This window comes from Gallinula chloropus (assembly GCF_964237585.1).
Source record: "Gallinula chloropus genome assembly, chromosome: 8".
In the NCBI taxonomy this organism is placed as follows: Eukaryota; Metazoa; Chordata; class Aves; order Gruiformes; family Rallidae; genus Gallinula; species Gallinula chloropus.
The window spans coordinates 17,895,749-17,907,874 of record NC_140093.1 but is presented as its reverse complement, the minus strand read 5'-3'; the positions used below and the strand labels follow the sequence as shown (position 1 = coordinate 17,907,874).

Genomic DNA, 12,126 nt, shown 5'->3' with positions numbered 1-12,126 from the left:
GCTGAATAACCCCAACTCTCTCAGCCTGTCTTCATAGGAGAGGTGCTGTAGCCCTCTAATCATCTTCATGGCCCTGCTCTGGACCTGTTCCAACAGTTCCATGTCCCCCTTCTTGGGTACTTCAGAATAACTGGAGATCATTTTGTTCAGCCACAAAGTTAAACTTTGTGTGCTTATTTAAACCAGTTTGCGCCATGCATCTCAGTGATGGTCCAGCAGATTTCGAATACATGGAGCTCTGTGCTCATGCTTGGACTTGTGTGTGTTCACCTTCTTGCCCTCTTGGTCTGTTCTGCGCCTGCGCTGCTCCTAGGAGGTCATGCAAGTGGAGAATCTTGGATAAAACTGGGTTTTGGGTAGATTTTGGTGGTGTTTCATAGGTCCTGTTCTGTGTACTGAATGTATTTGTAGACAATTCAGCCTGCACAGTAAATGCTTTGCAGACATCCTAGAGTGTGTTACAGAAATTGTTGGCAGCTTGCTGGCCGTGGTGTGTCAGGTGGAGGAGCATCAGTCTGTTGCTTTGTATCACCAGCGTGAACCACACACAGACATTATGCCAGCAGGTCGCCACCTTGGCTTCTCTGGCTGCAGATCTGATGTGGCCACATTTGTTCAGCCCTTTGCCGGGACGTCTTGCAAAGGGCTGTGCTCTAGTTCTGCAGTGTCCTGTTCCTCCTTCAGCGTTTATTTACTCTGTGATCAACAAAACCCGTGGAAAATCTCATCACCCTCATCTCAATAAACACTATCTCCATGGAGAAGGCATGAGTGTGTTCTAAGGGCGTGTCGTAAGGGCATGCATAGCTTGAAATACAGGTGAAATTGCAGGCAAAACTCTTAAAAACTGTATTAAAATGCTCTGTCACAGTATTGTGCGAATTCATATGGATTTGTTGAGCTGAATCATTGTTTCCTTGGGCAGGCCCTGATGGTTGTCACAATACGGGTTGTACTCGCAAAGAATAGGAGAAACAGGGCTGGTGGAGAAGTCAGACAGTGTCTGCTCTCCCTCCCAAATCTGTGGATTAGAAATATTGGTGGAAATGATACAGTATATTTTAAGCAACTTATGAAACATTATTTAAGGGATTAAAACTTGGATGCCGAGTGTACAAAGGATAGGAGAAGGATTCTGGGAAAGCTGTAAGACTCTTGGGTGGCAGCCAGTACCAGGCTGCCAGTTGTTCCTGTCTATAATTATGCCAGCATTAGTGCTTTCATAAATCTCAGGAGGGAAGGAGCGGAGAGACTATTTCCAGGCTATTAATGCCAGGATAATTAGAAATATCGGCCAGCCTCTCCAATTAGTGCCAATAGTGTCCGAAATACCAGCCAGTCTGAGTAATTTGAATACCAGTCGGTCTCTGCACGAGTCTGGGGAATGTACAGTACCACTTCTAGAAGAAAAATATATACAGTATCAGAATTTGTACTGTTACAAAGTTGAAGATAATGTAAATATTTGGCAATCCTTGCAAAGTTAGAACCCACCAGTTTGAGAAAATGGAGTTTATTGGTCCGTTGCACTCAGTTCAGACACGTGCAGGTGAGATTTTCTATGACTTTCCTGTTTTAGCCAGCCATCATTGCTCATCTCTGTCAGTCACAGCCTTAACATTTGGTCACTTAGTTCTCTTAGAAAAAAAACATGGGAAAATGATTAAAAAAAGACATTCTTAAGCAGAAAGCAAAAAGAGGTTAAATGTTTTCAAATTGTTTATGAGCAGAGAAGTCATTAATGAGGGGAAAAAATAATTGAATGCGTCTAAACCTATAAAAGAGAGTTTGCATTGGGAAACAAGAAGAAGGGTTGTTTACCAGCTGGTTTAACCAGCATGGGATTGCTGGTTAGGTGTTGGAGAGTCTGGATTTTAAATATGGTATTGCTGAGCTGGGAAGTATGGCAGCCTGTTACTTTTGTCCCAAAGGGATTTCGTTGTAACTCCATATCTAGTGTTTTTAGACCTGAAAGTTTTCTTATTTACCAAAGACTTTGCTTTAGGGTTTTGGATTCTCTTCCAGTTCTGCCCCATAATTTACTTGCACCATGCAGTGATGCTACAGGTGGGTGAAGCTGAGGATTGTGTATAAAACCAGGTCCTAGAACAAGTGTAGGATCACGCTGTATATGTAAAAAAAGTGAATTATGGCTGTTTGTCAGCATCTGAAACATCTCTTCAGTGCCTCCAAGTTGTCGTGCTGTGCAGAAGTTCTGCAGGATTGTTTCTAGCTTGATAAACACATTTTTTGAGACTTACTGCAAACATCTTATGGAGCTGTTCTTGTTGCAATCTGTGTGAAAAGAGGTGGGAATTGATAGGGACTGGGGAATGGGCCAGTGTAAAAGGTATGTCTTACTTGGGCATTTTTGAAACCTTTAATGATGAAGTGATGTTTTTACTGAGTGTGGAGGAAGCACAGTGTGAGGGAGGACAAACGGTGTGAGGGAGGATGCAGTGAGGAATGGACACCTGTGTAAATAATTTTCCTGATAGCCTGCATAGGTGTAGAAACATCATGTCCTCTGTCAAGCTGGTGTATATAGGGTGAAAAAAGTAGTCTTGTCTCTGGGCAGATATTCATTTCACCAAGCTAAAATAAACATTAAGAACTGTACAGATGGGTGTCAAAACAAGGCACGGCATAGCAGAGCTCTTGCATGAGCAGAACCTGGGGAGATGGGTGCAACTGTATGTCCTGCTCCGGTATGAGCACATGGGTGTGCTTTGTAATGTTACTGTCCGTTAGTCTTGCGTTCAGGTTTTGAAATGAACCCTCCTTTAAACTGCTTCAAGGTGGTAGGCATTATTTATGTGGAATTGAGTGGTCCAGGCCTTTTCTCCTGAGAGGTTTTGCAGTGACCACTTCCACGTGTGGCATAGGGTGAGACCTGTTATTCCTTCTTGTCTCGGGGTCTCTGTCTCATAAAAAGCTCAGATTTTGGTATGCCCCAGGGCGAAAGCAATTGGGTTGGATTAAAAGGGGTTTGGTTTTACTTTAAATGTGGGGGGGAAAGGGAGAAAACTTCCAAATGCCCCTGTCCTTGCCTGTGATGTACTGGAGGAAGGACCTGGGAGCCAGAGATGTCTTGATACCCTCTCTTGCTGCTGCCCCATCTTGGCTCTGTCAGGGCTCGTCATTGCTCCAGGTTGTGTTGATGTGAAGCTCCTGTAAAACACATCTCTGGCATCTGTGTTTCTTACCAAAGCCATGTCCTTCCCAACAAATCCTCGTTGCCCGTCCCTTGATGCTCTCTCTGAGCAGCGGGATGGCTCCAGAGCCTCCCACGTGAAATACTCCTCCCAAGGAGTAAGTCTGCCCTGCCCTTGAGGGCATGATGCTGAGCAGAGGGCTGCTGCCAGGGTTGTCCCGTCGGTCGGTGGGGTTAGCCATGGGCTGGCTGCGGGGAACGGGAGCCCTCTTGTGGGATAGCGACGGGGATCTGAGGTGCCGAGGGGAGCGCTTGTGAGAGATGTTGCTTGCAGCCTTCCTGTGCTCCCGTGACCGGGTTGATTCAGAGATTAATCTCACCCTTAATTTGCACGATTTTCAGTTAATGAGTAGGATAAATTGCTCTTGCTGTAGGGTGGCAGAAGCTGTGGGTGCCTCTCATGAAGATAAGCATCTGAAAAGAGGAGGAACCTGACAGCAGACTGGCTGTCGCTGCGTTATGGTTACTGTAGGTAGCGGTGCTGTGAGCGGCTCTCACAGCTTGCTTTGCGCTGCCTGCAGGAAAGCATCTAATTATAATTATCATTTAATAGCTCTTCTGAAAACCAGCACTGTGTGGTTGTGTTTTGTAGCTATCCAATGACCCCGTGCTCTCTTTCTAGGGAAAAAGGAACAGTGGTTTCAGAGAATGTTACTTTGGAAGCCAGAAGCATTGCAAGTTGACTAAGCTTTGTCCGGCTTTGGGTTACACCTTCCGATTAGCAGCTCAGAACGACATCGGTACTAGGTAAGTTATCCTGAGGTGTCACCCAAGGGTTCTTCCTTGAGAATAAAAGGGGGTAGTGGAAAATTTATCCATCAACGACAGTGTAAAAAGTGATTTCTGGGGAGATGTTTGTTGTTTTGTTTCTTATCTTCTGGTTTTGCGTTAAATATCTGACACTTACTCTGTTACTAACGCTTTAGAGTAAGTTGCACCATCCCTGGTGGTATCATTCACCTCCCAGGGAATCACCACATACCTTCATGAGAAGGTTAGCCTCAGAAGATAGGCTTCTTTTGAGGTGTTCAGTGGTGCTTTTGTGGCCTCTTCCTAATACAAAAAGAATACATCTGTTATATAAAACTTCCACCAGGGACCTCTGCGAACCAAGAAAAACAAGCAAGAGGAAGTTGGTTACAGATTTGTGAAAGGAATCTTGATATATTTATTTTTCTGGTTTAAAGCAAAGCCCTTCTGTCTCTCTTCAGCAGGACAGTCCCTTCCTTCTTCCGCAGGGCTGGCTGGGGTGGGAAAAAAGGGTGAGCAAACCGGGATGGAGAGAGGACAAGCACACTCAGGGCCATGTGAGATGGGTTTCAGGTTCTGCTTTTCTTTGCATGTGAACAGATGTGTTCAAATGAAGATAATGAGAAATCAAACTTCCTGCAGTCCTCTGGGAGCTGCTAGGGAGCACTGGGCTGAAGCGTTACGTGGCTGAGGGCCGGAGTGTACCCAAAGAGATGTCGTGCTGCCAGGGCTGTGTGCTCCTGTGCTCATGGAGGATGTGGGACAGGAAAGCTCAGCTGTGAAGAAGCTAAACATCCAGTGCTCCTTTATTGCCCTCCTTAGCTAAACGGGATCTAACCCTAATTGCAAAACGGACAGAAAAAGAAACACTAGTGGTATATAACATTGTGTTTTGCTGAGGGAGATTCTGGTATTGTTCTCTCTTGGAAAACACAGTCCTCTTACTAAAATATGGCTTCTTTTGAAAGTTTCTTTATTCACATTCTCACGTTTTCCCTCTGAGAAGCACTGGGACCATTTACGTGTGCACAGAGTCCCTTTTGCCAATTTCTTGCAAGAATGCTTCCCTCCTTGCAATGGACCTTGATCTGAACAGAGACAGAGGCTTGAGCTGGAGCTGCTGAGTGTGACTGGAAGGGCACTGCTGGTTTTATACAAACTTCCCCATTTCAGCATCCCTTCTCTTCACCAGATTCCAAATGTACTTCAATCCTCCCCTTTTTTTTCTTTTGTTTTTTTGGTGTTTTTTTTTTTTTTGTTCTTTGCTCTCTTTTTTTTTCCCCCGCCTCTGGCTCTTGAGGGAGTGAACTAAGAGCTGTATTTCTAGTCAGCTCCATGTTACTCTGTGAGATAAGCACCAGCAGCACGTGGCTTATTTTTACAGCCAGCATTCAAAATTATGACATAATGTCACCTAATGCTTCACGTTGTAAAGTGGCTTTGGTTGGTTGCAGTGCTATTGGATTTACCACTTAAGATGCTTTTTCTCTTGCTGAGGTGTTAGTTGTTAGCTCAACAAGTATACTTTTTTTCCTCCTGAGACAGGTGACTTAGAAAACGGAGATGTGGCTTTTTGTGTGTATTAAATTCATGCATTGACTTCAAGGAGCAAAATACATTAGTACTTTGGAAACAAATTTGCAATTTGCGAGAACATTGCCTTCAGTTGAGAGTTCTGAGGTCACCCAAATCTGCTTTTTTAAACCTTGTGAACAAATTTCCACTGTACATAATACATTCTGCATGGAGCCTTGAGAGGACTCTTCATACACTTGTTTGACGCCGCTGCCTGTTAGGTTTCAGGACACTGTGTGCTGGGATTTGGATGAGAAGAGAGCAGGCATGTCCTCTGCTGTGGATGTTCTCTCTGGTTGTGACCTGAGCTGTGTGAAAGAGCAGCTTTATCCCAACCTTCAAATGTGAGGAAGTTTGGGCAGGGGAAGCTGGAAAGGTGTAGAGACACCCTGCAGAGGTGGAAGGTATCCATGCCTGCACCAGACAGCTCCTGAGGGATGCTGAGCATGTGTGATCATGACTGGATACATTTCCTCTGCTTTCTTTGGAGAGGGATGTCTGAAACAGCGGGACTAGATTTGCTGGAGTACTCAGCTTTCCAAGGTGTAGCTTAAATAGAAGTTGTATTCTGAGTTTATAAGAGGAGGAAACTATCTCCAGTTCACCATCTCAAAGTTGAACACGTGTGTATATTTCCTATGGTTTGGTTCCTCCTTGTTAAATATTTTGTTCTAATTCATAGTTACTAGTAAGTTAGTATTTTTCAGGCATTCGGGGTTTTTTCCAATATTAGTGTGATAAGATCTGTAAAAATGACTGTGAGGACACATATAACCCTGCATTGTTTTTTCTAGGTTCTGGTGTTTCACAGCTGGGTGTTCATCCTTTCCACCTGGGCAATTTAACATTGTCTGGATTTTTTTTTTTAAATGTGAACTATTTCTCTAAATACCCTGAGGTTTTGGGGGGCTTTTAAGTTGTTTGCTTTAATATTGCTCTCTCTCCCTCTCTGTCCCCATTGCAGTGGGTACAGCCAGGAGGTGGTGTGCTACACTGCAGGTAATATTCCTCAGACCCCTTCTGCACCAAGGCTTGTTCGAGCCGGTGTCACGTGGATTGCGTTGCAGTGGAATAAAGTCGAAGGATGTACCCCAGAGGAAGTCATTTCCTACACCCTGGAAATCCAGGAAGAAGATAATGTAAGCACTGTGTTACTATGAAGTATGCTGCATGACTTATGATCGAATTTCCATTTATTAATTCGAGGTCATAGAATCATAGGGGTTGGAAGGGACCTCGAGAGATCAGCGGGTCCAACCCCCCTGCCAAAGCAGGCTCCCCAGCTCTTCTCACCGCACAGGTTGTGGATTGCTGCCTTGGGGGGTCGTTTAGGAGTACTGGGTGCTTGTCAGGATGGAGATGTGCGATTTGTTTGGCTCCACAGCAGAACTGTGAATCCCTAGCTAAAAACCTGTACTGTCGTCCGTGACTCCTTTACATAGTTTCACTGTGGCCCATAAGGTCATGGGCAGCTTGTCCTCTTACAGCTGGGTCTGCTGTGTCCTCCTCACTGCAGCTGGGGTGCTGGCATTCTGTCATCTGCCCCTTTGCTCATTACATGTGCTGAACTGTCCCGACTGCGTTTGTTCTTATCTTACAATTACGTTACCCGGGTCAGTCGCACCGTCCTTCTAGAAGGACAATTACCATGGCCTTGCAGCTTAAAAGCAATAATGATTTCAAAAAGCATTTGACTGTAAAGCCCCTTTGCTATAACGTGTTCTGGTAACACAGAGCGCGCTTCCTCCGACTCCTCAGTTAGGAGAATTTGGATTTGTTTTTTCCAGGATAGCGTGTTTCACCCAAAGTACACTGGAGAGGAGCAAGCCTGTACTGTGAAGAATCTCCGAAGAAGCACGCAGTATAAATTCAGGGTAAAATCCTTTTTCTCTTGTCATTGTATAGCTTTATTCCAGGCACTGTAGGGACACTTTAGAACTGCCTGCAAAATTGAGCTCACAAATACAAATTAATTCTATACTGAGACCTAATAGATGAAACCGAAGTTGTATTTTTGCTTTCACTACAGAAGATGCTTATTGCTCGGCCTTTCTGAATCAGGCATGGTTCTTGGCACTGTGCTCTCAGGTATGAAGTTGTAGAGGTGTAACTAGGGGCCTGGGCTGGTTGTAGCTGGCTGCATTGTTCCCCAAAAACCTGAGCCCTGGTCGCAAAACCTGTCCCACTTCTATAGAATGGCAAAACTGCTGTAGGGAGCCCAGCAATCACAGCTTCCTTCCCCAGCTCAGGGGTCTGTCTTCCTCTGACATGCAGAAATTGAAGATTTTCCATCTCAAACGTGTGTGTGGCTGGTTTCAGAGCTGGTGTTTTAGCAGGTGTTTGGTAGCTCTTGCTCTGAGAGAGGCTCCTCGCAAGAGGGATGCCTTCAAGTCTTCTTGCAGTCACAATATTCGGACATCTGCATTGGTGCTACTGAAGCCATCAAACACAACACAAGAGCTGGGTGCCACTGTTGAGAAGGAGGCGGTGTGATTTCTTTCCAGCCAGGCTGTGGTGTGGCTGTCGGGCCGTGCAGCCCGGCTGTCACTGCAGAGCCAGCAGCCGATCGGGACTCCACGAGATGGCGTTCAGCCACGCTGTCTGGAACACTGCCGTCTGTCCAGAGCATGGCCATCCCTCCAGAGCTGAAGAGGAGCTGGCTGTAAATCCAACCTCTGCTCTGCTCCTGTGTTGCCAAACTGAAACAGTGTCTGGAAGCAGCTTCTTGTTGTTTGTAAACAGCACAGGCAGAGAAGGATGCCGTAGGTTTGTGTCAGAAACATTTGGTTTCTGAAGGTCTGAATATATTCAGAAACAACAGCAACAACAACAAAATTACCCAGGACTAATTTAAATCCTTAAAAACAACTTTGCATATATTCCTTTGGGACGTAAGACCTTGTGCATTTACATGAAGAATTGCTCAAGGAATCGGGAAGCTGTTGCGGTGTCATTCGAAGATGATGCATTTTAGTTTAGCGTGGTCAAAGCTGCTGTGGCTGACTGAGGGAAGAGGACAGTTAGTGCTTCTCTGCAGCTCTGCTATCAAATTGAACAGGAATTCCACAAAACTGGGTTGATACCAGAGCAAACTCGTTGCCTTGTGTCACTGGATTTGAGCACAGCTCTGATGTGACATAGCACTGAGATGCTCCCTTGTTGTGCAGTGACCAGCGTTCGTTAGCTTTGCACCTTGGGGAAGGATCTCCAAAACTACAAAACAATTAAACAAAAGCAAACACAGCCACCCTAGGGTCACAGCAGTGTTTCAAAACTCATAATGGGCAGCTGCGTGGCAAGTTCTAGGCTTGTCTTTCAACCTGGCCAAAATATTTCTTTGGGGAACCCCCTTAACAATAAAGAATTAAGGGGGAAATTTAAGGGAAACCTGGAAGCAAAGTTTTGTTTTTCCTTCTAGGAAGAGGATGAGGCATTCTGGGTTGGGGAAGCCATGGCTCCTAAAACAGCGTTGAAGAGCCTGCTTGAACAGTCAATGTAACATGGGTTTTCAGTTCCTGCTGGGCCAGTGCAATCTCAAACTGTGTAAATAGGGGAATTTATGAGCATTGCATTACATTTGCTCATGCTGATCCCCTATAGCTGTTACTGGGGTATTTGTCGAGCTCGTGTGTCTGGTGTTTGTGGCAAGATGTCTTACGTTGGAGAATAGTCAGAGAAGAACCAAGCTAGTGGCTTTAGTGACTGATTAATGAAGCAAGTGTATGAGCTAGAGAATCTCAAATACGTTTTTGGCCTTAAAAGTTGCAAATTGTTTTCCTCAGACGTCTGTGTTAGGAGAGGACAGAAATGACTGCTCTTGAGAATAACAAAGCTTCTCAAGTGGGAAAGTTCCTGCTAGCTTATATTTACAATTAGCAAGGGTAATACATATTTTATTACTCACTTCTTTGGCAGCAAATCTCTGTCCCAGAAACTAGCATGAGCTAATTCAGCTTTCAACCGTCACAAAATATTGGACAATTTGGGGGTCTCCTGTACAGTCCTGATCTGCTTGGTCTTCTGGCCCGGTCCTAATGTCTTCTAGCTGAGCAACCTTCTCCCTGAAGTCATCAGAAGGTGCTCTTCAGTGGAGAAAGGGATTTGCCTGAGGAAGTTTACTTTGCATGCATCCTGCTCATTTCAGCAGCTGTAGATGATGAATTTCTTGTTTGCATGTCATGCTACTTAAGCTTTTAATTGTCTGATTACTGATACTCCAAAGTAATTTGTTTTAAATAGCAATTTGAAATACCTCCAAAACAAAACCAGCATGGTTATTGCTGTTATTTTCATCTTTTATGAGTAAATAATTGCAAGTTGCCATGTGATATTTCTTTTTTAAAGGGGAAAAACAGCAGTGCTCTTATCTTAATCATATCATGTTTTACTGCTGGTGGAGGGAGGGAGGAAAATGAGCCTGGTTTGTAAAGAAACGACATGACAATCTAATACCTGTTATTAGCATCCCACACACTTTGTTGGGATGTGACATGCTTTCCTGTGTAACGATATTTGTGCTGTGACTAAAAGAAGTCTCATGCAGAACTGTCAGAAAAGCAGTTACAGTAAACAGTGGTAAACTTGCTGTGGTTTTATTTCAGCTGTTTGCTTCTAATGTGGAAGGAAGGAGTTCTCCCAGCGAAGTGCTGGTGTGTACAACAAGCCCAGACAGGCCAGGACCTCCGACCAGACCCATTATTAAGGGGCCAATAACAGCTCATGGCTTTAGTGTCAAGTGGGGTAAGCTGGTTTGTTTTGTCATAATAGAGCTTTTTATTAAATTCAAATAAAATTATGTAAATAGGTATTGGAATTTAGGTTTCTCATGCTGCTTCTCAATTGAAAGTTGAACGTGTTTGGAGAGCTTGAAAACTGAAATCTTTAAATATTTTAAAAGATGTATATAAGCACTTATGCTTTCAGAATAGAAAATGTTCCTTATTGAGTGGTTTGCACTTAAGTGCATCTTTAGACTTTTCACCATTTCATGTCCCATGGCAGCATCATGCCAGCTGTTTCCTTTATCAGAGGGGCAGCCCTCCAAGCTGCATCTCACTGTGCTTTTTCCATACGTTTTGTTTGTAGCATCATTATCCAGCCCTCTTATTCTGTCTCACACTGGAAACCAACATCTGCTGTCCACCTTTTGCTGTAGTTAGTGTGGGGGAGCATGTGGAGGAGAAGGAGCAGAATCAGAAATGAGTTCTGTACCCTTTTTGTTACGTTTCTCACCTAATCTTGATTTACTAACACCTTGCCTTGCTGGTTTTTTGTTCAGATCCTCCTCAGGATAATGGTGGTTCAGAAATCCTAAAGTATCTATTGGAGATTTCTCAAGGGAGTCTGGAAGGTAAACCTGAAACATGTTTTCTCTGTTTCTCTAAGTCCATTACAGCTACTATAAAGAAATACTGACCCATTGGACTTGGACTCTTACTATCATTAACATGCTAATGCCGCAGATGGGCTCAAAACTGAGCCACATACAGCCTTAAAGCTTGCAGGGATAGTTCCTGGGATAGTTTGGGTTGGGGTTTGGGGAGGTTTTGGGGTGTGTGGTTGTTTTCTTTATAAAGTACACTCCTTTCCCTAAGACTGGTGGAATTTTAGGTTACAGGGCTGAACCTCCTTGTTGAGTTGCTATCTGTAATATATTTTAGAAATACATTTCTAGGGGGTTGTGTGTCTAGATATAGATGTGTCTTTAAACAGGAATAATATTCATAGTAATTCAACACTAGTGACTTTCCCAAAATACATAACTTGTGGAAGACCACAGTAAGGGTTTTCTTCCCTCGTGGACACTGGTAAATGTCCTTGCATTACACTTCTCTAAACCTGGATATCTCTCGTGTTTTAGCCAATCAGTGGGAAGTGGCGTATAGCGGATCGGCTACAGAATATACCTGTACTCACTTGAAACCAGGCACTTTGTACAAACTCCGGGCATGCTGTATCAGCACTGGCGGACACAGTCAGGTAAGTGTATTACTTAACAATAAGGACTAGATGGTTTATATTTTTCAGAGATTTGTAAAAGATTTTTGCTTGAATAAAAAAAGCAAGTACCTTTCTTGGTAAAGGGAAAATGGGAAAGCTGTGCTACTGTGGTACACTGATGGGAGTTGATCTGATGTTGCAAGTTGCTGAATTTTAGAAGACTTCTTTGTGTGCCTCATGGGGTTTTTCTCAGGCAAATTGCAATTTAGCGAGATGCAGCTTCTTCAAAACCAATCTTTAGGTGTTCATGCTTACATGAGAGAAGACCATTGTGTTTTATCTGATCTGGGCAGTCCCTTGAGAAGGGCCACAGACTCATGTGTTGAGCCTGTACTGACCAAAGCTGGTGAGTGAAGATGCAGTAATAGTTTGTTGTAACAATTAATTTACCTTTTACATGACCGAATTCTGTTCGTTTTTGGGTTCCATTTTCCAGCCACTGATTCCTGTTGTTCCCTTCTTTGATTTAAAATCATTTCAGTACCTACACTTGGATTACTACTGTTTTGGTTTTGGGGTTTTTTTTAAATGATGAAGAAGTTCAGGCATTGATACTGTTTGAAAAACAAGGAAAATTAAAATAGAGC

The 12,126-nt window shown here is 43.9% G+C and overlaps 1 protein-coding gene across 1 annotated transcript in view; it reads left to right on the top strand.

Annotated features, from left to right (window-relative positions):
- FNDC3B (fibronectin type III domain containing 3B) overlaps positions 1-12,126 on the top strand; it is a gene marked incomplete at its 3' end in the record, with an annotated part of 196,792 nt that overhangs the window by 147,203 nt on the left and 37,463 nt on the right. Inside the window, exons 12-17 of the mRNA XM_084267407.1 lie at positions 3,837-3,961; positions 6,504-6,678; positions 7,327-7,413; positions 10,141-10,279; positions 10,818-10,889; positions 11,400-11,518. Of these exons, the coding sequence (XP_084123533.1) occupies positions 3,837-3,961; positions 6,504-6,678; positions 7,327-7,413; positions 10,141-10,279; positions 10,818-10,889; positions 11,400-11,518 (717 nt within the window). The remainder of the gene's footprint in view (positions 1-3,836; positions 3,962-6,503; positions 6,679-7,326; positions 7,414-10,140; positions 10,280-10,817; positions 10,890-11,399; positions 11,519-12,126) is intronic.